Source organism: Gorilla gorilla, chromosome 15 (assembly GCF_029281585.2).
Source record: "Gorilla gorilla gorilla isolate KB3781 chromosome 15, NHGRI_mGorGor1-v2.1_pri, whole genome shotgun sequence".
NCBI lineage: Eukaryota > Metazoa > Chordata > Mammalia > Primates > Hominidae > Gorilla > Gorilla gorilla.
Genome location: NC_073239.2, coordinates 20,805,856 through 20,830,214, shown reverse-complemented (window position 1 = coordinate 20,830,214; position 24,359 = coordinate 20,805,856). Strand labels below are relative to the sequence as shown.

Sequence of the window (24,359 nt, the reverse complement as noted above, 5' to 3'; positions counted from 1 at the left end):
TGATGGCATTTTCCGACTGCATTTGGTAAAAAATAAATGCCAAAAATACTAGATTGAAAATGCCAAGATAAAACTTCCTTACCTTCTGTATTAATTGTAAAAGTTTCAAGAATAATTTAAAGATCTTTGCACAACATAGAAAGTGCAAGTTATCGTCTATAGTTAATAATTAAATAAAACAGTTTATTAGTGGTAGGTAATAAAGGTGCTTAGTAAAAGAGATGGTTCTCCAGTTCCCCAGGCTCAATGAGCAGGCAAAGATCCTTTTAGGCAAAAGACATTTTCACATCTAACAGTAACATCTCTGATGGTCAGGCAGGTCAAACAATCACTTGGCGGGAAATAGATAAATACAGACTAAATTCGCACAATCTGTTTCTGTTTAGTTTATAGACTGCGATCCAGAGTGTCAGCTTTCGTGCCTTGTGGGACTTGAAGTCCAGAAGGAAGAAGTGATCAGGGCTGCCGAGGGATGGAAGCGTGCAGCCCCTGCAGGTCTGAGACCTATGAACTACAACTCCCGGCAAGCATCGGAAGGCCGCGTCGTAATTGCGGGCAGCCAATCGTACCAGAGCAGGGCAAGCCCCGCCCTCTGGCTCGGTGGAAGGCCTCCGCCAATGGCAGAGCTCCCATCGCAGAGCCTGCGGGTTAGGTTGTGAGGCCCGGGCCGGGGGCGGGGAGGAGCCAAGGGGGCGAGCAAGCTCGGCGGCTGGGTGGGTTGGGGCGTTCCGCGCGCCCTTCATTGAAGCGGCGGTGGCCGGGCTGGGCGCCGGTAGTGGAAAGCGACGGCGCGGCTGGAAAATGCCAGTCCATTCCCGAGGGGATAAGAAGGAGACCAACCATCACGATGAGATGGAGGTGGACTACGCCGAAAATGAGGGGAGCAGCTCCGAGGACGAGGACACTGAGAGCTCGTCGGTCTCCGAGGATGGAGATAGCTCAGGTGCGCGACCCACTGCTGGGACCCTGAGTCCCCGCGCCCAGCGCGCGACAGGCCGCTCTCCGCACGCCAGGCGGCTGCGTCCTGCTGGGAAAGCGGGGCGGGGACAGAGGGAAGGGGCGGAGACTGGCTCTGGGCCCTGGGCTGCACCCGGACCGGTCGCTGGGCGCTGTCTGGCTCCTGATGGGTCCCGGCGGCGGGGCGGGGCGGGCCTGGGCTTGTCCAGCTCCCGAACGCGGCGTGGTCCTGCCCCCGGTGGTGCTCTGGAGCGACCAGCCCAGGCGGAGAACTTCCCGCAGCAGACAAACTGGAAATGCCTCCTCTCCCCAGCCCACCGACCTCTTTCCCTATTTTCACCTTTGCAACCCTCACTTCTCAGCGCGAGTGGGTTGCCGGGACAGAGGGTCGGCCTAGTAATTAACCTCAGTTTGCAAGTCAACTTGCCGGTCAGCACTTTTACATCAGTGTCTTTTCGGGGGCTAACTTGAGAGCGGTCCCGTTCAGTAGCTCCCTGAAGTTTGCAAGACTGAGAGGAAGGGACCAACATTCGGGCTCATTTTGGATCTTCATATGCTTATAAATTGGCTGAGTTTTGGCAGCGTTGAAAATTCTCCAAGTCTTTTCTTCCCTTCAGTTTTTTCTAACTTTGGGCTGTTTTAAATTATTTTGGGTGGGGGAGAAGGAGGGCAGATTAACACCACAAATAAATTTTGCAAACTTTTAGGAATGGTTATTCTAAAGTGAAATGGAATTTGTGATTACCGGGATTATTTTCTTTCGATTCAAATGATGGAGATGAGACTGACTTCTTTGTCTTGGCCTGATTTTGGTCATGTAAAGGAAGCATTGATGATAGGTTGATGACAGCCTAGTATCACCCAGATGCCCTCTTTTCATGTTTCCCTTGCAAAGCAAATCTCCATGGAAGGATATAATTTCAATCAGTAAATCAGCCATCCAAAAATATTTATGAGTGACTTCTTTGTGCAGCACTGGACAGTACTCAATATGAGGGATAAATAGTTATTATCTGGGCTCACTTAAAAAGCTATCATAAGTCACCACTTGATTAAATTGCCAAATGAATGCTTAACTAAATGTTGCTGTAGGAATTCAGAGGCAGAGGAAATCGTTTCAATATTGGGTGGTCACAAAGCCTAGCTGAAGAAGGTGGGATTACCTTAATTATCTTGAAGAATGAGTAGAATTTGGGTTGGGGTGGTGGGTATCCCTGCAGGGATAGGGATGTAAGAAAAAGTACAAGGGCCAGAGTTTAGGGCTTATTCAAAAGATCGTGAAAACCTTGGGAGAAGGAGTTGAGCTCGGAAAGGAACAGGAAAGTATAGATGTGAGTGATTTCAAAGAAAGCACAAAACAGGATTGATGAATGCAAGTTTAGGATTGAAGGTAAGAGAAAAACCAAGATACAAGGAGAGTGGCGGTAGCATCAACAGAAATAGAAAAGTGAAAGATTTGAGATGAAGGTGAAAGAAAAGAGTATTTCAGACATGTTGCTTTTTTTTTCTTTCTTTCTTTGAGATGGAGTCTTGCTGTGTTACCCAGGCTGGAGTGCAATGGCGTGATCTTGGCTCACTGCAACCTCTGCCTCCTGGGTTCAAGCAATTCTCCTGCCTTAGCCTCCCGAGTAGCTGTGATTACAGGCGGGTGCCACCACACCAAACTAATTTTTTGTATTTTTAGTAGAGACAGGGTTTCTCCATGTTGTCCAGGCTGGTCTCGAACTCCTGACCTCGTGATCCACCCACCTCAACCTCCCAATGTGCTGGGATTACAGGCATGAGCTACCATTCCCAGCCTTTTTTTTTTTTTTTTGAGAAGGAGTTTTGCTCTTGGCACCCAGGCTGGAGTGCAATGGCATCATCTTGGCTCACTGCAACCTCCACCTCCAGGGTACAAGCAATTCTCCTGCCTCAGCCTCCCGAGTAGCTGGGATTACAGGTGCCTACCACCACGCCTGGCTAATTTTTTGTATTTTTAGTAGAGATGGGGTTTCACCATGTTGGTCAGGCTGGTCTTGAACTCCTGCCAGGTGATCCACCCGCCTCAGCCTCCCAAAGTGCTGGGATTACAGGCGTGAGCCACCGTGCCCTTCCAGACATGTTGCTTTTTCTTTTTTTTTGAGACAGAGTCTCACTCTGTCGCCCAGGCTGAAGTGCAGTGGCGTGATCTCAGCTCGCTGCAACCTCCGCTTCCGGGGTTCAAGCGATTCTCCTGCCTCAGCCTCCCGAGTAGCTAGGATTACAGGCATGCGCCGCCACGCTCAGATAATTTTTGTGTTTCACCATGTTGGCCAGGATGGTCTTGAACTCCTGACCTCAGGTGATCTGCCTGCCTTGGCCTCCCCAAGTGTTAGGATTATAGGTGTGAGCCACCATGCCTGGCCGACGTGTTGCTTTTGGAGTGATGGCAGTATGCTTAAGATTGCCCAACTGACAAATGGAAATGTGACATTGGAACCTGCCTGATATGGGAAGGGGAGAATAATTTGTAAGTCATCTGCCTTGCCATGAAAGTAGGTGAGATTTCAAAAGCGGGGAATATAGAGAAAGGAGACTGTATGGGAATATATTTCTTTTTTTTTTTGAGACAGTCTTGCTCTGTCACCCAGGCTGGAGTGCAGTGGCACGATCTTGGCTCGCTGCAACCTCTGCCTCCTGGGTTAGATTCTCCAGCCTCAGCCTCCTGAGTAGCTGGGATTACAGGCATCCTCCAACACACCCGGCCAATTTTTGTGTTTTTAGTTGAGATGGGGTTTTGCCACGTTGGCCAGGCTGGTCTTGAACTCCTGACTTCAAGTGATCCACCTGCCTCTGCCTCCCAAAGTGCTGGGATTACAGGCGGGAGCCACCGCACCTGGCCTGTTTGTGAATATGTTTCTTAGATCTATAAAGTATTTTGTCTTCAGATGTTCTTGCATTTATGATAGGAGCAAGGATCTCATAAAATTCTATTTGTTAAAATTCTCCCCCTGTAATTTTTATGTTGACTCTTGTGATTTTTAACTTTTAAAAATTCCATCCCAAAAAATAATGAACAACTTAATTTTTGAAGAAAGTGATAATAATTTGAACTGCAAGTCAAAATTTTAAGTGCAAAGAAATTGTTTAAATAAATTTTGCAGTTTGCTTCTGTTAAAGCATCTCTGTTCTACCATATGTCTTTCATGTTAAACTTTCACAGTGTTTTCTTCTGAAATGTTGGTGCTGAGCAAATTCTAAGGCTACGGAAAAGCCTCTACTATCCAGAGAACTTGGATAGCGAGTCATCTTGAGGGACCAAGTTTTGAGTAGCCAAGAAGTAAGCAATCAAAAGCCAGAAATATTTTTAATCTGTTTTAGAAAACTAGAAAAAAATGAGTCAGCCTTCCATGTTATATAAAAATAATTGAACATGATTTAACTCTTTCTCATAGTTTGACTTTTATTTGATGAAGATCAAGATGCAGATCATTTTGTGCTTCAGTTATTTTGATGAATGAATATATGTGATATGAACATAGAAAATGTGGACTATAGGACAGACCTGGTAATTAACAGTTGCTTTCCTTAAAAAGTTTGTATTTTCCTCCTCATTTGCCTCTTTCTCACTGATAGTAATATGGGGAGACGGAATAAGGGAACGTAGGAATGGCAGACCAGGAGAGCCTGTGGTAAACATAATAAGATTAGTTTTCCTTTTTCTTTTTCTTTTTTTTTTTTCTTTTTTTGAGATGGAGTTTCACTCTTGTTGCCCAGGCTAGAGTGCAATGGCACGATCTTGGCTCACCACAACCTCCACCTCCTGGGTTCAAGCGATTCTCCTGCCTCAACCTCCCAAGTAGCTGGGATTACAGGCATGTGCCACCACGCCCAGCTAATTTTGTATTTTTAGTAGAGATGGGGTTTCTCCATGTTGGTCAGGCTGGTCTCGAACTCCTGACCTCAGGTGATCCGCCTGCCTCAGCCTCCCAAAGTGCTGGGATTACAGGAGTGAGCCACCATGCCTAGCCTTTCTTTCACTTTTCTTTATTTTTGAGACAGGATCTCTGTTGCCCAGGCTGGCGCAATCTTGGCTCACTGCAACCTCTGCCTCTCAAGTTCAAACGATCCTCCCACTTCAGTCTCTCGAGCAGTTGGGACTACAGGCATCCACCACTATGTCTGGCTAATTTTTGTATTTTTATTAGAGATGGGGTTTCACCATGTTGCCCAGGCTGGTCTTGAACGCTTGAGCTCAAGCAGTCCTCCAGCCTCAGCCTCCCAAAGTGCTGGGATTACAGGCATGAGCCACCACGCCTGGCCACTTTTCTTTTTTTCTGCGACAGGCAAATCAGCCATGTGAGCAGTTCTGAAAGAAGAATCCCAAAAATGTTTTTGAGCAATGTTAGCCTTTAAAGGACACAGTCATTTTGGTGTACATTCTGGTGAGTTGGTGGAAAACAAACCAAAAGTGGGCTAATTACTTTATAGTTATAGCTTATAGTCAGTCCTTTAAAGTGATTTAAAAATGAATAAAAGTAAGAGGGTCTAGAGACCAGTATAGTTTTATATACTCATCTGTATTTTAGATTAAATCTATAGTGGATTTTTTTTTTTTTTTTTTTAGACTAGGTCACTCTGTCACCCAGGGTGGAGTGCAGTGTCACAATCATGGCTTACTGCAGCCTCCAACTCCTGGGCTCAGGCGATCCTCCTGCCTCAGCCTCCTGGTAGGTGAGACTACAGGCTCATGGTACCGTGCCCAGCTAATATTTTTATATTTTGTAGAGATGGGGTCTTCCTATGTTGCCCAGGCTGATTTTGAAGTCCTGGGCTCAATCTGTCCTCCTGCCTTGGCCTTCCAAACTGCTGGAATTAGAGGCATGAGCCACTACGCCCAGCAGAAATTATTATTTTTGATAAATCTTGTTTATTTTCTTTTAAGGCTTAATATAGGTCTTCTCTTCATATTACAGTTTTTATTCCTATTTGAATTACGTTCAGATATATTTGAGATGTTCAGATAAATTTGAAAATTAAGTTTATCTTTTATATTTGCCTTTTTATTAACAGAAATGGATGATGAAGACTGTGAAAGAAGAAGAATGGAATGTTTGGATGAAATGTCCAATCTTGAAAAACAGTTTACCGATCTCAAAGATCAGTAAGTAGTGACTTTAGAAGGCCATTGTCACTGAATCTCAACCTTGTCACTTGTATACTAGCACAAGAGCAACTAGATTCAGTCTCAGCTGTTTTCCCTTTTGTGTTTTATGCGACTGACCAATTTGAAAGAGGCTTCAACTATTGTTTGTCTACTAAAGACCTCATTAACTAAACTGAGGGTTTGGAGGCAGGGGTTTTTTGTAGGCTTGAACCCAGGAGTTGGAGACCAGCCTGGGCAACATTGGAAGACCTGGTCTCCATAAAATATTTAAAAATTAGCTGGATGTGGTGGTACGTGCCTGTGGTCCCAGCTACTTGGGAGGTTAAGGCAGGTGGATCGATTGAGCCCAGGAGGTCAAGGCTGCAAGTGAGCTGTGCTCGTGCCATTGCACTGCAGCCTGGGCGACAGAGTAAGACACTGTCTTAAAAAAAAAAAAAAATTAGTTCTGTCCTGCAGGATTATTGCCAAAAATAAACACTGAGTTGTATCATACTCTAAAGGTATTGGCGACAGCTGGCAAATTAGAGTATTTGTAAGTGGCCTTATAAATAGGAGTAATAGGGACCTCCTGCCCCATTTTCGAGTTCCTTGTTCATTGAGCAACTAATTTTGTTATGGCTTCTTCATTTGTAGTTGAGACAAACTTAGTATGTCAGGTCATAAAAACATTGGTTTTACCTTCATTAGTCTACTTCCTCTTTGCTCTTTTAAAAAATTAAGTAGGCTGGGCTGGGCACGGTGGCTTACGCCTGTAATCCCAGCATTTTGGGAGGCTGAGGCGGGTGGATCACGTGGTCAGGAGATCGCGACCATCCTGGCTAACACGGTGAAACCCCGTCTCTACTAAAAAATACAAAAAAAAAAAAAAAAATTAGCCGGGCGCCTGTAGTCCCAGCTACTCGGGAGGCTGAGGCAGGAGAATGGCGTGCACCCAGGAGGCGGAGCTTGAAGTGAGCGAGATTGCGCCACTGCACTCCAGCCTGGGTGACGGAGCGAGACTCCGTCTCAAAAAAAAAAAAAAATTAAGTAGGCTGAATACAGTAATACTGACTCCTTTTCAGGAAAGGTAGAGAGAAGCCAAGTAATTATTTATTTTGACAACTGGTAATGTCTATTCAAAATGATTTCTTTGTTTCTTTTAAACTCAGTGTTTAAATGACCTTTTCTCTTAGAATTGGTTTTATTGTTCTGTGGTTAAAACAAAAACAAACATTAATAGTGCCAAAAAGTAGTTATTTCAATTTTATTTGTTTGTATTGGGAATTGACCATTAAAGAGTGATAGATAGATATCTGTTTTGTGATTATGTGCATAAAGTCAAATAATGTAACTGAGTTCTCTGCTTGAGATCAAGGCAAAATATATTTGATAGATTATTAGAATATAAATGATATTGGGAACAAATAATGTATAGAAATGGCAAATTGTTAGCCTTTGTTGAGATTTTTAAATTAACATATTAATTTTTGCTTTGTTAAGACTTTATAAAGAACGATTAAGTCAGGTGGATGCAAAACTACAAGAAGTCATAGCTGGAAAAGCACCAGAATACTTGGAACCGCTGGCAACTTTACAGGAAAATATGCAAATTCGTACAAAGGTAGCAGGTAGGAAAGTGAAGAATCTTTTCCATATATAGAATGTAAACTCTTCAGTAGCTTTAAAAGGTGTTTATCAAGTAAGTGTTTTATGTTGATGGGATTACAAGCATATTTACATCGACCAGAATATTTTAGTTTTAGTTAGCCCACAGTTACTGTATTTATTAAATACCTCTTGCTTTGCTCTGCTGCTGTAGGGGATTTAAAAAAAAAAAAGCCCTCAAGTTGTTTACAGTGTTGTTGAGAAGATAGTTCCACATTTGGTGAAACAACTGGAAACCATGATACTTTCATTAAGAGAGACTGTTACTATCACACTTTAATTCCCTATTAGATAAAGTTTAAGTGTTCTTGGCATTTTTTTAATATGTAAAAGTGATAGGATTTTTTTTAATTTATAAAAAATTTTAAAAATGTTTGATCAGGATATTATAGAACAGGAAACTTGCCTTGAACTAGATGATTTAATTTTTCTTTTTTACTTTGATAAGTTTGGTTACTCATTTGTGGCTACAAATAAACAAAGATGCACTATATTTGTATGGTTACATTTCAGTCTTATGTTTGTAAATGGGATCCAGCCTCAGTATCATGTCCTGGCACTCATAATCAAGGGATATATATGATATTTCATAGTCAAAAACTAAACTTTAATTAGTGGAGATGCTGGTTGTTTTTCTCTTATGTGGCACTAATTGACCCTTATGTACCTGTTAGATAATACCTAAGGCATTGTTGATAATAAGTTCTTTTTACTAAACCCTCCTTTAACCAAATTTTATTTTTGAGTGCTTAATATTATGTAGATGATATGATACTCTTCACTGCTATCTTTACATATTGACTTAACATACCCTTAGAAGTAAAAATATCCCTAATTTTCTTTGTTCTTTTAGGTTACATGGATGATCAGGAAATATTGCTTGAGTCGATTATTTACTTTTCTACTCTGGCCTCTTTTATATTTTGATTTTGCAGAGTAGTGTGTGTGAATGTGTTGCTGATGACGTAGTTCCAGATATCTGTCTCTTGCCTTTACTATACAAAGAGAGATAATTACATTTCTAGGGCCAACTATGGCATAAAGCTTAGAATACATATCCAGAGCTCTTTGCGTGCCGTTTTTGTAGTGACATATTTGCATGGCCATGTTACCTATTTTATACTATTGTCCTGTTAGGGTCTAAGTTAAACTATCTTGGGTATCCATCCTCTAGATAAAGTCCTGTCAGGAGCACTCCAGACATAATTGATTTTGTTATATCAGTTTATATACATTTACTCCTCGTGGATTCTTTGGATTGAAAATGATAGTTAAAAAAAAGTGGTTTTGGTGGGGTATAGTATCTAGCTGTTACTCTGAGTATATGTGATTGATGACACCACAGTTTATTATCTCCGTTTCTATTTTGAGAAACTTGAGAGATTGTTTTTCACAGGAAAAGAGTTTTATTTTCATTTTGATCATTCTGTATCAAACATTTAGGAGGAATCTTTAGAAGAATAGATTAAGAACAAAAACTAGCAGTACAGTTTCTTTCTAGCTCTTATAATTTCTAATCTTTTTGGATATATATTTTAAGTGAGCCTTTTTATTTTTAGTCTTTAAAGACAAAGTTAGACTCACTTTTCAATTTTTTCTTGATCCATCTTATTAAATACAGTGAGGACAGAATTCCTGTAGGGAAGTGATAATGGAACTTCTCATTGCTAACATAATCAGAGTAATTGTGTTTGGTTGCAGGAATCTATAGAGAGCTCTGCTTAGAATCTGTAAAGAACAAATATGAATGTGAAATTCAAGCTTCTCGCCAGCATTGTGAGGTACTGTCATTTTGCATAACTTTTAAGCTAATTTCATCTCTTCAAGCCTTTTCTGAGTGTAGTAGTTAAAAAAGTAAACTAAGTAAAACGATATTAAATAGTACTTTAGCTCATCATTTGTGTGTGATTAAAAAAAAAAAAAGAATAGAGTTGCATTGGAAGCTGTATTGGAGATAGGACACAAAGAAAGGACCATAGAAAAAAACTGAGATACTTTTAGAAGTTTTGCAGCTGTTACTTTAAAAAGACTTTGCAATGATTATGTCACCTGGCATTACTGAAAATATTAGTATAATTAGTATAATGTGGATTAGATTTGCGAAATATACACTCAGTGGTGCAGTTAGGATGTTGGGCTATAGAATTAGTTTCTGTCTGTCTAGACCTATTTCCACATCTTTGGGCAGAATTCTCTATTTATGGGAAAAAAAATAGGTATATTTTTCTGTATGTTCTGTTTATTTTGCATTTAACCCATTTATGCTGAAGGTTGCAATTTTTTTGTGTGTGTGAAAAATCAGATCTTGGTGATGACCTTGAGCAGTAGGATATAAATAACTCCCACAAGCTTAACATTCCAGTAATGGAACACTAGGCATAAATGGGTTAAAATATTTATAGCATTTAAAAAACATAGTGCCCAGGCATGGTGGCTCACACCTGTAATCCCAAGAGTTTATTAGGAGGCTGAGGCGAGAGGATTTCTTGATCTCAGGAAGTCAAGACCAGTCTGGGCAACATAGTGAGACCCCCCACCTCTACAAAAAATAGAAAAATTAGCTGGGCATGGTGGCAGGTGGCTGTAGTCCTAGCTACTCAGGAGGCTGAGGTGAGGGGATTGCTTGACCTTGGGAGGTTGAGGCTGCAGTGAACTGTGATTGTGCCACTGTTCTGCAGCCTGGGTAACAGAGTGTCACCCTGTCTCAGAAATAACAACTACAACAACAACAAACAAAAAAACCCCATAGTGCCCATTTTGCAGATAACTTTTTATCAAATTTAGACAAGATTATAGATATACAGGTAGAAATAAGAGGACAAGTTCTATAACGATTCTTCTGTCACTTTAATGTGCCGTAAACTAAGAGTAGTTAGGTATAAAAATGATAGAGCTCATTGTTTCATTTTCATAATTACAACTGAGATTGATTATCTTTTTGGCGTTTACTAGCTGCTTGGATATTTTTTCCTAAGAAGTGCCTATTTGTATTTCTTGCCTTTGTGTTGGCTTTTAGTCTTTCCCTCATTGACTATATAAGTTCTTTATATATTCTGGCTATAAATGCTTTGCTGGTTGTATGCTTTGCAAATCTTTTTGCCCAGGTGGTACGATGTTTTCACTCTTTCTGATGGCTTGCTGCAAAGAAGTTTTACATTTTAATGTAGTTGAATTTATTGTCTTTTTATTTATGGGATGTGTTTTGTTTTCTTTTGTTTTGAGACAGGGTGTCACTCTGTCACCCAGGCTGGAGTGCAGTGGCATGATCATGGCTCACTGCAGCCTCTACTCCCCTGGCCTCAAGCCATCCTCCTGCCTCAGCCTCCTGAGTAGCTGGGACTACAGATGCGTGCCATCACACCCAGCTAATTTTTAAAATTTTTTGTAGAGAAGCGGTTCCACTATGTTGCCCAGGCTGGTCTCAAATGCCTGGGCTCAAGCAGTCCTCCTGCCTTGGCCTCCCGAAGTGTTGAGATTACAGGTGTGAGCCAAGGATGTGCTTTTTGTGTCTTCCTATTTTGAGGTAAAAAGATGTATTTTCCTTTAAAAGTTGAAATTTTGCTTTCAATATTTAGATTGCAAAACTACCTTTAATTAGTTTTTGTGTATGGTATAAAGTATGGTTCTAGGCTGGGTGTGGTGGCTTATGCCTGTAATCCCAGCACTTTAGGAGGCCGAGGCAGGCAGATCACCTGATGGCCATTTTCACGATATCGATTCTTCCTATCTGTGAGCATGGAATGTTTTTCCATTTGTTTGTGTCCTCTCTTATTTCCTTGAGCAGTGGTTTGTAGTTCTCCTTGAAGAGGTCCTTCATATCCCTTGTAAGTTGTATTCCTAGGTATTTTAATCTCTTTGTAGCAATTGTAAATGGGAGTTCACTCATGATTTGGCTATCTGTTTGTCAGGAGTTCAAGACCAGCCTGACCAATATGATGAAACCCTGTTTCTACTAAAAATACAAAAATTAGCTGGGTGTGGTGGCATGCGCCTGTAATCCCAGGTACTTGGGAGTCTGAGACAGGAGAATTGGTTGAACCCAGGAGGCAGGGGTTGCAGTGAGCTGAGATCGTGCCATTGCACTCCAGCCTGGGCAACAAGAGCAAAACTCCGGCTCAAAAAAACAAAAAGAAAAAGTATGGTTCTCATTTTATTTTTTTGTGTATATGGATAGGTAATGTCAACACTATTTATTACATACACCCTTGTTTCCCCAGAACTCAGCAATTTTCTCTCTTTTGTATATCAAATGCCCATATATGAGCTGGCCTGTTAATAACCTTTTTCATTTATTCCATATGTTTCATTTGTTCTGTTTGGCTATTTCTGCACCAGTATCACAGTATCTTTTTCTGTTGCTTTTAGTCTAGTAAGTCTTGATAACTCTGTGACTTGATACTCTTACTTTGCTCTTTTTCTTCTTCTTTTTTTTGAGGCAAGTTCTTACTCAGTTGTCCAGGCTGGAGTGCAGTGGTGTGATCCTGGCTCACTGCATCCTCTGCCTCCCGAGTTCAAGTGATTCTCCTGCCTCAGCCTCCTGAGCAGCTGGGACTAGGCATGTGCCACCATGCCTGGGTAATTTTTTTTTTTTGTATTTTTAGTAGAGACGAGGTTTCACCATGTTGGCCAAGCTGCTCTCGAACTCCTGACCTCAGGTGATCCGCCTGCCTTGACCTAAAATGCTGGGATTACAGGCTTGAGCCACCATGTCTGGCCCCAATTTTAATTAAAAAAAATTACTTTTTAAAAAAATTATACTTCAAGTTCTAGGATACATGTGCAGAATGTGCAGGTTTGTTACATAGGTATACATGTGCCATGGTGGTTTGCTGCATCCATCAACCCATCATCTACATTAGGTATTTCTCCTAATGCTATTCCTCCCCTAGCCCTCCACCCTCCCACAGGCCTCAGTGTGTGATGTTCCCCTCCCTGTGTCCATGTGTTCTCATTGTTCAACTCCCACTTATGAGTGAGAACATGCGGTGTTTGGTTTTCTGTTTCTGTGTTAGTTTGCTGAGTATGATGGTTTCCAGCTTCATCCATGTCCCTGCAAAGGACATGAACTCATCCTTTTCTATGGCTGCATAGTATTCCATGGTGTATATGTGCCACATTTTCTTTATCCAGTCTTTCATTGATGGACATTTGGGTTGGTTCCAAGTCTGTTATTGTGAACAGTGCCACAATAAACATACATGTGCATGTGTCTTTATAGTAGAATGATTTATAATCCTTTGGGTGTATACCCAGTATTGGGATTCCTGGGTCAAGTGGTATTTCTGGTTCTAGATGCTTGAGGAATTGCCATACTGTCTTCTACAATGTTTGAACTAATTTGTACTCCCACCAACAGTGTAAAAGCTTTCCTATTTCTCCACATCCTCTCCAGCATCTGTTGTTTCCTGACTTTTTAATGATCACCATTCTAACTGGCGTGAGATGGTATCTCATTGTGGTTTTGATTTGCATGTCTCTAATAACCAGTGATGATGAGCATTTTTTCATATGTTTGTTGGCTGCATAAATGTCTTCTTTTGAGAAGTGTCTGTTCATATCCTTTGCCCACTTTTTGATGGGGTTGTTTTTTTCTTGTAAATTTGTTTAAGTTGCTTATAGATTCTGGATATTAGCCCTTTGTCAGATGGATAGATTGCAAAAATTTTCTCCCATTTTGTAGGTTGCCTATTCACTCTGATGATAGTTTCTTTTGCTGTGCAAAAGCTCTTTAGTTTAATTAGATCCCATTTGTCAATTTTGGCTTTTGTTGCCATTGCTTTTGGTGTTTTCATCATGAAGTCTTTGCCCATGCCTATGTCCTGAATGGTATTTCCTAGGTTTTCTTCTAGGGTTTTTATGGTTTTAGGTCTTATGTTTAAGTCTTTAATCCATCTTGAGTTAATTTTTGTATAAGGTATAAGGAAGGGGTCCAGTTTCAGTTTTCTGCATATGGCTAGCCTGTTTTCCCAACACCATTTATTAAATAGGGAATCCTTTCCCCAATGCTTGTTTTTGTCAGGTTTGTGAAAGATCAGATGGTTGTAGATGTGTGGCATTATTTCTGAGGCCTCTATTCTGTTCCATTGGCCTATATGTCTGTTTTGGTACCAGTACCATGCTGTTCTGGTTACTGTAGGCTTGTAATATAGTTTGAAGTCAGGTAGCATGATGCTTCCAGCTTTGTTCTTTTTGCTTAGGATTGTCTTGGCTATATGGGCTCTTTTTTGGTTCCGTATGAAATTTAAAGTATTTTTTTCTAACTCTTTGAAGAAAGTCAATGGTAGCTTGATCAGAATAGCATTGAATCTTTAAATTACTTTGGACACAATGGCCATTTTCACGATACTGATTCTTCCTATCCATGAACATGGAATGTTTTTCCATTTGTTTGTGTCCTCTCTTATTTCCTTGAGCAGTGGTTTGTAGTTCTCCTTTAAGAGGTCCTTCACATCCCTTACAAGTTAGATTCCTAGGTATTTTATTCTCTTTGTAGCAATTGTGAATGGGAGTTCACTCATGATTTGGGTCTCTGTTTGTCTATTATTGGTATATAGGAATGCTTGTGATTTTTGCACATTGATTTTGTATCCTGAGACTTTCCTGAAGTTGCTTATCAGCTTAAGGAGATTTTGGGCTGAGACGATGGGGTTATCTAAATATACAATCGTGTCATCTGCAAACAGACAATTTGACTTCCCCTCTTCCTATTTGAATACCCTTTATTTCTTTCTCTTGCCGGATTGCCCTGGCCAGAACTTCCAATACTATGTCAAATACGAATGGTGAGAGAGGACATCCTTGTCTTGTGCCGGTTTTCAAAGGGATTGCTTCCAGCTTTTGCCCATTCAGTATGATATTTGCTGTGGGTTTGTCATAAATAGCTCTTATTATTTTGAGATACATTCCATCAATACCTAGTTCATTGAGAGTTTTTAGCATGAAGTGGTGTTGAATTTTATCGAAGGCATTTTCTGCATCTATTGAGATAATCATGTGGTTTTTGTCATTGGTCCTGTTTATGTGTTGGATTACGTTTATTGATTTGCATATGTTGAACTAGCCTTGCTTCCCAGGTATGAAGCCGACTTGATTATGGTGGATAAGCTTTTTGATGTGCTGCTGGATTTGGTTTGCCAGTATTTTATTGAGGATTTTCGTATCGATGTTTATCAGGGATATTGCCCTGAAATTTTCTTTTTTGTTGTGTCTCTGCCAAGTTTTGGTATCAGGATGATACTGGCCTCATAAAATGAGTTAGAGAGGATTCCCTCTTTTTCTATTGTTTGGAATAGTTTCAGAAGGAATGCTACCAGCTCCTCTTTGTACCTCTAGTAGAATTCGGCTGTGAATCCATCTGGTCCTGGGCTTTTATTGGTTGGTAGGCTATTAATTAGTGCATCAGTTTCAGAACTTGTTATTGGTCTATTCAGGGATTCAACTTCTTCTTGATTTAGTGTTGGGAAGGTGTGTGTGTTCCGGAATTTATCCATTTCTTCTAGATTTTCTAGTTTATTTGCATAGAGATGTTTATAGTATTCTCTGATGGTAGTTTGTATTTCTGTGGGATCAGTGGTGATATCCCCTTTATAATTTTTTGTTCTATGTGATCCTTCTCTCTTTTCTTCTTTATTAGTCTGGCTAGTGGTCTATCTAAAACCAGTTCCTGGATTCATTGATTTTTTTGAAGGGTTTTTTTGAGTCTCTGTCTCCTTCAGTTCTGCTCCGATCTTTGTTATTTCTTGTCTTCTGCTAGTTTTTGAATTTGTTTGCTCTTGCTTCTCTAGTTCTTTTAATTGTGATGTTAGGGTGTTGATTTTAGCTCTTACCCGTTTTCTCCTGTGGGCATTCAGGGCTATAATTTTCCCTCTAAACACTGCTTTAGCTGTGTCCCAGAGATTCTGGTATGTTGTGTCTTTGTTCTCACTGGTTTCAAATAACTTATTTATTTCTGCCTTAATTTAGTGATTTACCCAGTAGTCATTCAGGAGCCGGTTGTACAGTTTCCATGTAGTTGTGCAGTTTTGAGTGAGTTTCTTAATCCTGAGTTCTAATTTAGTTGCACTGTGGTCTGAGAGACTATTATGATTTCTGTTCTTTGGCATTTGCTGAGGAATGTTTTACTTCCAATTATGTGGTCAATTTTATTTTTTATTTATTTTTTTAAATTTTATGTTATTTTATTTTATTTTTTTTTGAGATGGAGTCTTGCTCTGTCCCCCAGGCGCGATCTCGGCTCACTGCACGCTCCGCCTCCTGGGTTCACGCCATTCTCCTGCCTCAGCCTCCTGAGTAGCTGGGACTACAGGTGCCTGCCACCACACTGGCTAATCTTTTGTATTTTTAGTAGAGATGGGGTTTCACTGTGTTAGCCAGGATGGTCTCGATCTCCTGACCTCGTGATCTGCCTGCCTCGGCCTCCCAAACTGCTGGGATTACAGGCGTAAGCCACCGTGCCTGGGCTATGTGGTCAATTTTATAATAAGTATGATGTAGTGCTGAGAAGAACGTACATCCTGTTGATTTGGGGTGGAGAGTTCTGTAGATGTCTAGTAGGTCTCCTTGGTCCAGAGCTGAGTTCAAGTCCTGAATATCCTTGTTAATTTTCTGTCTCATTGATCTGTCTAATATTGACAGTGGGATGTTAAAGTCTCTCACTATTATTGTGTGGGAGTCTCTTTGTAGGTCTCTAAGAGCTTCCTTTATGAATCTGCATGCTCCTGTATTGGGTGCATATATATTTAGGATAGTTAGTTCCTCTGGTTGCATTGATCCCTTTACCATTATGTAATGCCCTTCTTTGTCTTTTTTGATCTTTGTTGGTTTAAAGTCTGTTTTATCAGAGACTAGGATTGCAATCTCTGCTTTTTTTTTTTTTTTTTTTTTTGCTTTCCATTTGCTTGGTAAATATTCCTCCATCCCTTTATTTTGAGCTTATGTGTTTCTTTGCACTTGAGATGCATCTCCTGAATACAGCATGCTGATGGGTCTTGACTATCCAGTTTGCCTGTCTGTCTTTTAATTGGGGCATTTAGCCCGTTTACATTTAAGGTTAATATTGTTATGTGTGAATTTGATCCTGTCATTATGATGCTATCTGGTTATTTTGCCTGTTAGTTGATGTAGTTTCTTCATAGCGTTGATGGTCTTTACAATTTGGTATGTTTTTGCAGTGGCTGGTACCAGTTTTTCCTTTTCATATTTAGTGCTTCCTTCAGGAGCTCTTGTAAGGCAGGCCTGGTGGTGACAAAATCTCTCAGCATTTGCTTGTCTGTAAAGGATTTTATTTCTCCTTTGCTTATGGAGCTTAGTTTGGCTGGGTATGAAATTCTGGGTTGAAAATTATTTTCTTTAAGAATGTTGAATATTGGCCTCCACTCTATTCTGGCCTTTAGGGTTTCTGCAGAGAGATCTGCTGTTAGTCTGATGGGCTTCCATTTGTGGGTAATCTGACCTTTCTCTCTGGCTGCCCTTAACATTTTTTCCTTCATTTCAACATTGGTGAATCTGATGATTATGTGTCTTGGGGTTGCTCTTCTCGAGGAGTATCTGTGTGGTGTTCTCTGTGTTTCCTGAATTTGAATTTTGGCCTATCTTACCAGGTTGGGGAAGTTCTCCTGGATAATATCCTGAAGAGTTTTTTCCAACTTGGTTCCATTCTCCCTGTCACTTTCAGGTATGCCAGTCAAACGTAGGTTTGGTCTTTTCACATAGTCCCATATTCCTTGGAGGGTTTGTTTGTTGCTCTTAATTCTTTTCTCTCTAATCTTGTCTTCATGCTTTATTTCATTAAGTTGATCTTCAATCTCTGATATCCTTTCTCCTCTTTATCAATTCAGCTGTTGATACTTGTGGATGCTTCATGAAGTTCTTATGCTGTGTTTTTCAGCTCCATCAGGACATTTATGTTCTTCCCTTAACTAGTTATTCCAGTTAGCAGTTCCTGTAGCCTTTTATCAAGGTTCTTAGCTTCCTTGCATTGGGTTAGAACATGCTCCTTTAGCTTGGATGAGTTAGTTATTACCCACCTACTGAAGCCTACTTCTGCCAATTCGTCAAGCTCATTCTCCGTCCAGTTTTGTTCTCTTGCTGGTGAGGAGTTGTGATCCTTTGGAGGAGAAGAGGCGTTCTGGTTTTTGGAATTTTCAGCCTTTTTGCACTGGTTTTTCCTCATCTTCATTGGTTTATCTACCTTTGGTCTTTGATGTTGGTGACCTTTGGATGGAGTTTCTCTGTGGAGGTCCTTTTTGTTGATGTTGATGCTATTCCTTTCTGTTCGTTAGTTTTCCTTGTTAACAGTCAGGCCTCTCTGCTGCAGGTCTGCTGGAGTTTGCTGGAGGTCCACTCTAGACCCTGTTTGCCTGGTTATCACCAGTGGAGGCTGCAAAACAGCAAAGATTGCTGCCTGTTCCTTCCTCTGGAAGCTTCGTCCCAGAGGGGCACCTGCCAGATGCCAGCTGGAGCTCTCCTGTATGAGGTGTCTGTCCACCCCGGCTGGGAGGTGTCTCCCAGTCTGGAGGCACAGGGGTCAGGGACCCACTTGAGGAGGCAGTCTGTCCCTTAGCAGAGTTTGAGTGCTGTGCTGGGGGAAGATCTGCTGCTCTCTTTAGAGCTGGCAGGCAGGAATATTTATGTTTGCTGAAGCTGCGCCCATAGGCACGCCTTCCCCCAGGTGCTCTGTCCTAGGGAGATGGGAGTTTTATTTATAAGCCCCTGACTGGGGCTGCTGCCTTTCTTTCAGAGATGCCCTGCCCAGAGAGGAGGAATCTAGAGAGGCAGTCTGGCTACAATGGCTTTGTGGCACTGCCGTGGGCTCCGCCCAGTTGCAACTTCCTGGTGGCTTTGTTTACACTGTGAGGGGAAAACTGCCTACTCAAGTCTCAGTAATGGCGGACGCCCCTCCCCTCACCAAGCTCAAGTGTCCCAGGTCAACTTCAGACTGCTGTGCTGGCAGTGAGAATTTCAAGCCATTGGATCTTAGCTTGCTGGGCTTCATGGGGGTGGCATCTGCTGAGCAAGACCACTTGGCTCCATGGCTTCAGCCTCTTTTTGAGGGAAGTAAATGGTTCTTTCTTGCTGGTGTTCCAGGTACCACTGGGGTATGAAAAAAAGCTCCTACAGCTAGCCCGGTGTCTGCCCAAAAGGCTGCTCAGTTTTGTGCTTGAAACCCAGGGCCCTGGTGATGTAGGAACCCAAGGGAATCTCCTGGTCTGTGGGTTGTGAAGACCATGGGAAAAGCGTAGTATCGGGGGCAGAATGCACCATTTCTCACGGCGTGGTCCCTCATGGCTCTCCTTGGCTAGGGGAGGGAGTTCCCCAACACTTTATGCTTCCCAGGTGAGGTGATGCCCTACCTTGCTTTGGCTTGCCCTCTGTGGGCTGTACCCACTGTTTAACCAGTCTCAGTGAGATGAACCGGGTACCCTAGTTGGAAATGCAGAAATCACCCACCTTCTGCGTTGATCTTGCTGGGAGCTGCCGACCCGAGCTGTTCCTATTCGGCCATCTTGCCAGCCACCGCCAAAAAATTACTTTCATGTGGTGATGCGCGCCTGTAGTTCTAGCTGCTTGAGTTGCTGAGGTGGGAAGATTGCTGAGTCCAAGAGTTCAAGACCAGCCTGGGCAACATAGCAAGACCCCATCACTAAAAAAATTACTTTGTATTTTTTGCTGCTATATCAAAAATAATTTTGTATATTGATATCATATCCAGCCAGCCACCTTACATACCTCTCTTTTTTAATTAATTAATTTTTTTTAAACTTTAGAGACATGGTCTCACTGTATCGCCCAGGCTGGAGTGCAGTGGCCTGATTATAGCTCACTGCAGCCTTGAACTCCTCTGCTTAAATGATCCTCCCACCTCAGGCTCCTAAGTAGTTAGGACTATAGGCATATGCCACCACACCTGGCTAATTAAAAATTTTTTTTTGTAGAGATGGGATCTCACATATTGCCCAGGGTGGACCTCTGTTCTTAATTCTAATAATTTGCATGCAGATTTTCTTATTTTCCATGTAGATAATAATGTCATTTGTGAATAATAGCAGTTTGTTTCTTTTATTCTCATCTTCCTCTTATTTGTTTTACTTGTTTTAATGGCACTGATAGGACCTCCAATACAAAGTGGAATGGAAGCAGTGAAAGCAATCATCGTTGTTATATTCTTGCTCTTAAGGGAATGCTTCTAACATTTTTCCAACAAGTATGATATTTTCTTTTGAGTTTTGGTAAATGCTCTTTGTCAAGTTAAGGAAATTTCCTCTTCTTTTTTTCTCAGAATTTTTACCAATAGTTAAATTTTAAATGCTTTGTCTGCATCTATTGAATTAGTCGTGGTTTTATTCTCATGATCTATTGCTGTGGTGACTTAGGTTGTTAATGGATTTCCTAATGTTAAACTATTCTTGGATTCCAGGAATGATTCTTTTTTCTTCTGTGTTTGCAAGTGAGATTTAATTGTCAATTTTCGTACTGTCTTTTATTTGATTACAAGATTCATAAACTGAGTTAAGAATATTCTGTATTTTTCTCTTCCATAGAAGTATATATTTAAGAGTGCAGTAGTTCCGTGAGTGTTTTGTACATCTTGTCTTTGTGATATACACATACACACACACACATTTTTTAGAGTTGGGGGGTCTTACTGGGTTGCCCAGGCTGGAGTGCAGTGGCTGTTCACCAGCATGATCATAGTGCACTGCAGCCTTGAATTCCTGGCCTCAAGCAGTCCTCCCATCTCAACCTCCCGAGTAGCTGGGACTATGCCACTGCACCTGGCTATGATATGGATTTTTAATAGTGTCATACTCAATAAGTTGTAAGAAAGTAGATAGAACTCATTTTGGTGAATTATTTGAGAGTGAGTTTACAGCATGATGCACTTTTACCCCTGAGTCCTTTAATGTATATTAGAAACAAATGAGGAACATTCTTTTACATAACCAAAGTATAGTCATCAAAGTCAGGAAATGGGTTGGGTGCAGTGGCTCATGCCTGTAGTCCCAGCGCTTTGGGAGCCTGAGGTGGGAGGACTGCTTGAGCTCAGGAGTTTGAGACTAGCCTGGGTAACAAAGCAAGACCCTGTCAAAACAAAACAAAACAAAACAGAAACAAAAAAACTGGGCATGGTGGCACACACCTGTAGTCCCAGCTACTCGGGAGGCTGAGGCAGAGGATTGCTTGAGCCCAGGATGTTGAGGCTGCAGTGAGCCATGATCGTGCCACCACACCCTAGCCTTGGTGACAGAGTGAGATCCTGTCTAAAAAAAAAAAAAAAGAAAAAAAAATCAGACCACATGTTGTCATTGTCACTGCATTTAGTTTTCATGTCTTTTTAGTCTCCTTCAGTGTGAAACAATTCTTTAGTCTTTTCTAAACTTTCATGATCTTTACATTTTTGAAAATTTCAGGCCAGTTATTTTGTAGAATGTTCCTCAGTTTTGATTTGGTCTGCTATTTCTTCCTGATTAGAATCAGGTTTTGCAACTGGCAGAAAAATCCCAGCAGTGATGCTGTGTTCTTCTCATTGAATTCTGTCAAGCAGTACACAGTTTTGATATGTACTATTATTGGTGATATCCACTTTGATCACTTGATTTAAGTGATGTCTTCCAGGTTTCCCCAGGTAAACTTACTTTTTTCCCATTGTGATAAATATTTTGAGGAGAAGGACTTTGAAACTATGCAAATACGTTGTTCCTCATAACATTCAATTAATTAATTTATATAAATATGGACTCCTTTTTTAAACTCATTTTTTGGTCTACTTTATCTTTCCCTTACTGAGGGAAACATGTCAGAATTTCTGTGATGGTGGATTTGTTTATATTGCTGTTTTTTAAAACAAAAAACAAAAAAAATGCAGGGTTTCCCTTTGTTGCCTAGGCTGGAGTGCAGTGGCGTGATCATAGCTCACTGCAACATCTGCCTCCTGAGTTCAAGCGATCTTCCCACCTCAGCATCTCCAGTAGCTGGGACTGCAGCCATGTGTCACCAGCCTGGCTACTTTTTATATTTATTTTTTTGTAGAGATGGGGTTTTGCCATGTTGCTCTGGCTGGTCTCGAACTCCTGGGCTCAAGCGATCTGCCACCTTGGCCTCCCAAAGTCCTCAAATTACAGGCTGAAGCCACTGCACCTGGCCATCTCTTTGTATTTTTATTTCAGTTCTTTTTCTTCTTTCTTTTTTTAGAAACAGGGTCTCTGTCACCTAGGCTTGAGTGCAGTGGCATGACCTAGCTCACTGAAGCCACAAACTCTGGAGCTCAAATGATCCTGCACCTCAGTCTCCCAAGTACCTGGGACTGTAGGTGTGTGCCACTGTGCCCAGCTAATTTTTAAAAATATTTTGTAGAGATAGAGTCTCACTTTGTTGCCCAGGCTGAGTTTCCTTCTTTATTTCCTAAAAAGTCCAACGTATCATTCTCTTCAAAATAGTAAAGTCATTCACCATTTGAGATTTGGAGGCCAAAGGTACTAATGATGAGGTGCAATACAGTTAGCTATAGGCACAATGTTGTATGGCAGATCTCTAGAACTTAATCATCTGGCATACTGAAACTTTATACCTGTTGAATAGCAACTCCCCATTTCCCCCTCCGCCACACCTGGCAACCACCATTGTATTCTCTGCTTCTGTGTGTCTGACTAGTTTATATACCTCACACAAGTGGTATCATCCACTATTTTCCTCCGTGACTGGCTTATTTCACTTAGCATGATGTCAATATGCTGCTGATAATGATAGGATTTCCTTCTATTCTAAGGCTGAATAATATTCTATTGTATGTATTGACTACATTTTCTTTACCCCATTCATCTGTCTGTGGGTATTTAGGTTGTTTCCACATCTTTGCTGTTATAAATAGTGCTGCAATGAATGTGGGAGTACAAATATTTCTTTGAGATCCCGATTTCAATTCTTTAGGTTTAATACCCAGAAGTGGGATTGCTGGATCATATGATATTTTTTTCAGGATGCTCCAGACTGTTTTCTTTTTAAAAAAGCAATTAATTTTAAATTGACAAATGTTAAAATTGTATATACTTAAGGTGTATAGCATGATGTTTTGATATATGTATATGTTGTGGAATGATTAAGTCAAGTTAATTAACATATCCGTCACCTCACGTACCATTTGTTTTGTGATGAGAACATTTAGAACCTACTCTCTTAGCAAGTTTCCAGTATACAATACATTATTATTATTATTATTAGTTTTTTTATTTTTAGAGATGGGAGTCTTTCTGTGTTGCTGTGGGAGTCTTTCTGTGTTGCTCAGGCTGGCCTTGAACTCTTGGCCTTAAGTGAACCCATTGCCTCAGCCTTCCAAGTAGCTGGGACTACGGGTGTGCACCACTGCATCTGGCTACAATATGTTATTATTACCTCTTATAATATTATCCTGCACAGTAGATCCTGCACAGAGCTTATTCCCCCTGTCTAACTGAAATTTTGTACCCTTTGGTGAACATTTCCCATACCCTGCCCCACTGCCCACTCCCACATTTCTTGGTAACCACGATTCTACTCTTCTATGAGTTTGATTTTTTTTAGATCCTACATGTAAATGAGATCATATTTATCTTTCTATGCCTGACTTATTTAACTTTAGTAATGTCCTCTAGGTTCATTCATGTTGTCACAAGTGACAGGATTTCCTTCTGTTTTAAGGCTGAATAGCATTCTGTTGTGTGTATATATGTATCAATTTTCTTTATCCATTCATCCATTGATGGACACTTAACATTTCATCAATGGATGAACTTCCATATCTTGGAGGTGAATAATGCTGTAGTGAACATGGGAGTGCAGATATCTTTGACGTACTGTTTCATTTCCTTTGGATATATACCTAGAAGTGGAATTGCTGGAAATTGTATATTTTTTTCTTTTTCTTTTTCAATTTTTTATAGAGATAGAATCTCACTGTGTTGCCCAGGCTGGTCTCAACTCCTGGGCTCAAGTGATCCTCCCACCTTGGCCTCCCAAAGTGCTGGGATTACAGGCATGAGCCACTGTACCCTGGCCTGTAGTTGTATTTTTAAATTTTTGAAACCTCTGTACTGTTTTCCATAATGGCTGTACTAGTTTTAAGTTCCCAACAGTGAACAAGGGCTCCTTTTTCTCCACATTCCTGCTACCAACACTTGTTATCTTTTGTCTTTTTGTTTGTTTGTTTTTGAGACAGTCTTGTTCTGTTGCCTAGGCTGGAGGGCAGTGACACGATCATAGCTTACTGCAGCCTCAAACTCCCAGGCTCAAGCAGCTCTCTCACCTCAGCCTCCCAAGTAGGTAGGACTATAGGCATGTGCCACCATACCTGGCTAGTTTTATTTTATTTTATTTTATTTTATTTTTGTGGAGATGGGGTCATGCTGTGTTGCCCAGGCTCGTCTCAAACTCCTGGCCTCAAGTGATCCTCCCAGCTTGGTCTCTCAAAATGTGTAAATTACAGGCATGAACCACTGCACCCAGCTTGTTACCTGTCTTTTTGATAATGGCCATTCTAACGGGTGTGGGGTGATAAATCATTGTTGTTTTGATTTGCATTTCCCTGATGATTAATGATATTGAGCATCTTTTCATATACCTGTTGTCCGTTGTATGTTTTTGGGGGAATGTCTATTCA

General features: G+C 41.0%; 1 protein-coding gene across 4 annotated transcripts in view; it reads left to right on the top strand.

Annotated features, from left to right (window-relative positions):
- Nucleotides 1–801: 801 nt before the first annotated feature.
- Nucleotides 802–24,359, top strand: part of BRMS1L (BRMS1 like transcriptional repressor) — a 45,816-nt gene continuing 22,258 nt past the window's right edge. For 2 of the 4 annotated variants that reach the window (XM_063697697.1, XM_063697696.1), the window contains exons 1-5: nucleotides 848–943; nucleotides 5,546–5,648; nucleotides 5,992–6,082; nucleotides 7,565–7,692; nucleotides 9,431–9,510. In XM_063697697.1, coding sequence (XP_063553767.1) covers nucleotides 848–943; nucleotides 5,546–5,648; nucleotides 5,992–6,082; nucleotides 7,565–7,692; nucleotides 9,431–9,510 — 498 coding nt within the window. Of the gene's footprint in view, nucleotides 944–5,545; nucleotides 5,649–5,991; nucleotides 6,083–7,564; nucleotides 7,693–9,430; nucleotides 9,511–24,359 lie in introns of all 4 variants that reach the window. The other 2 variants (XM_004055086.5, XM_055361290.2) reach the window with 1 other exon arrangement.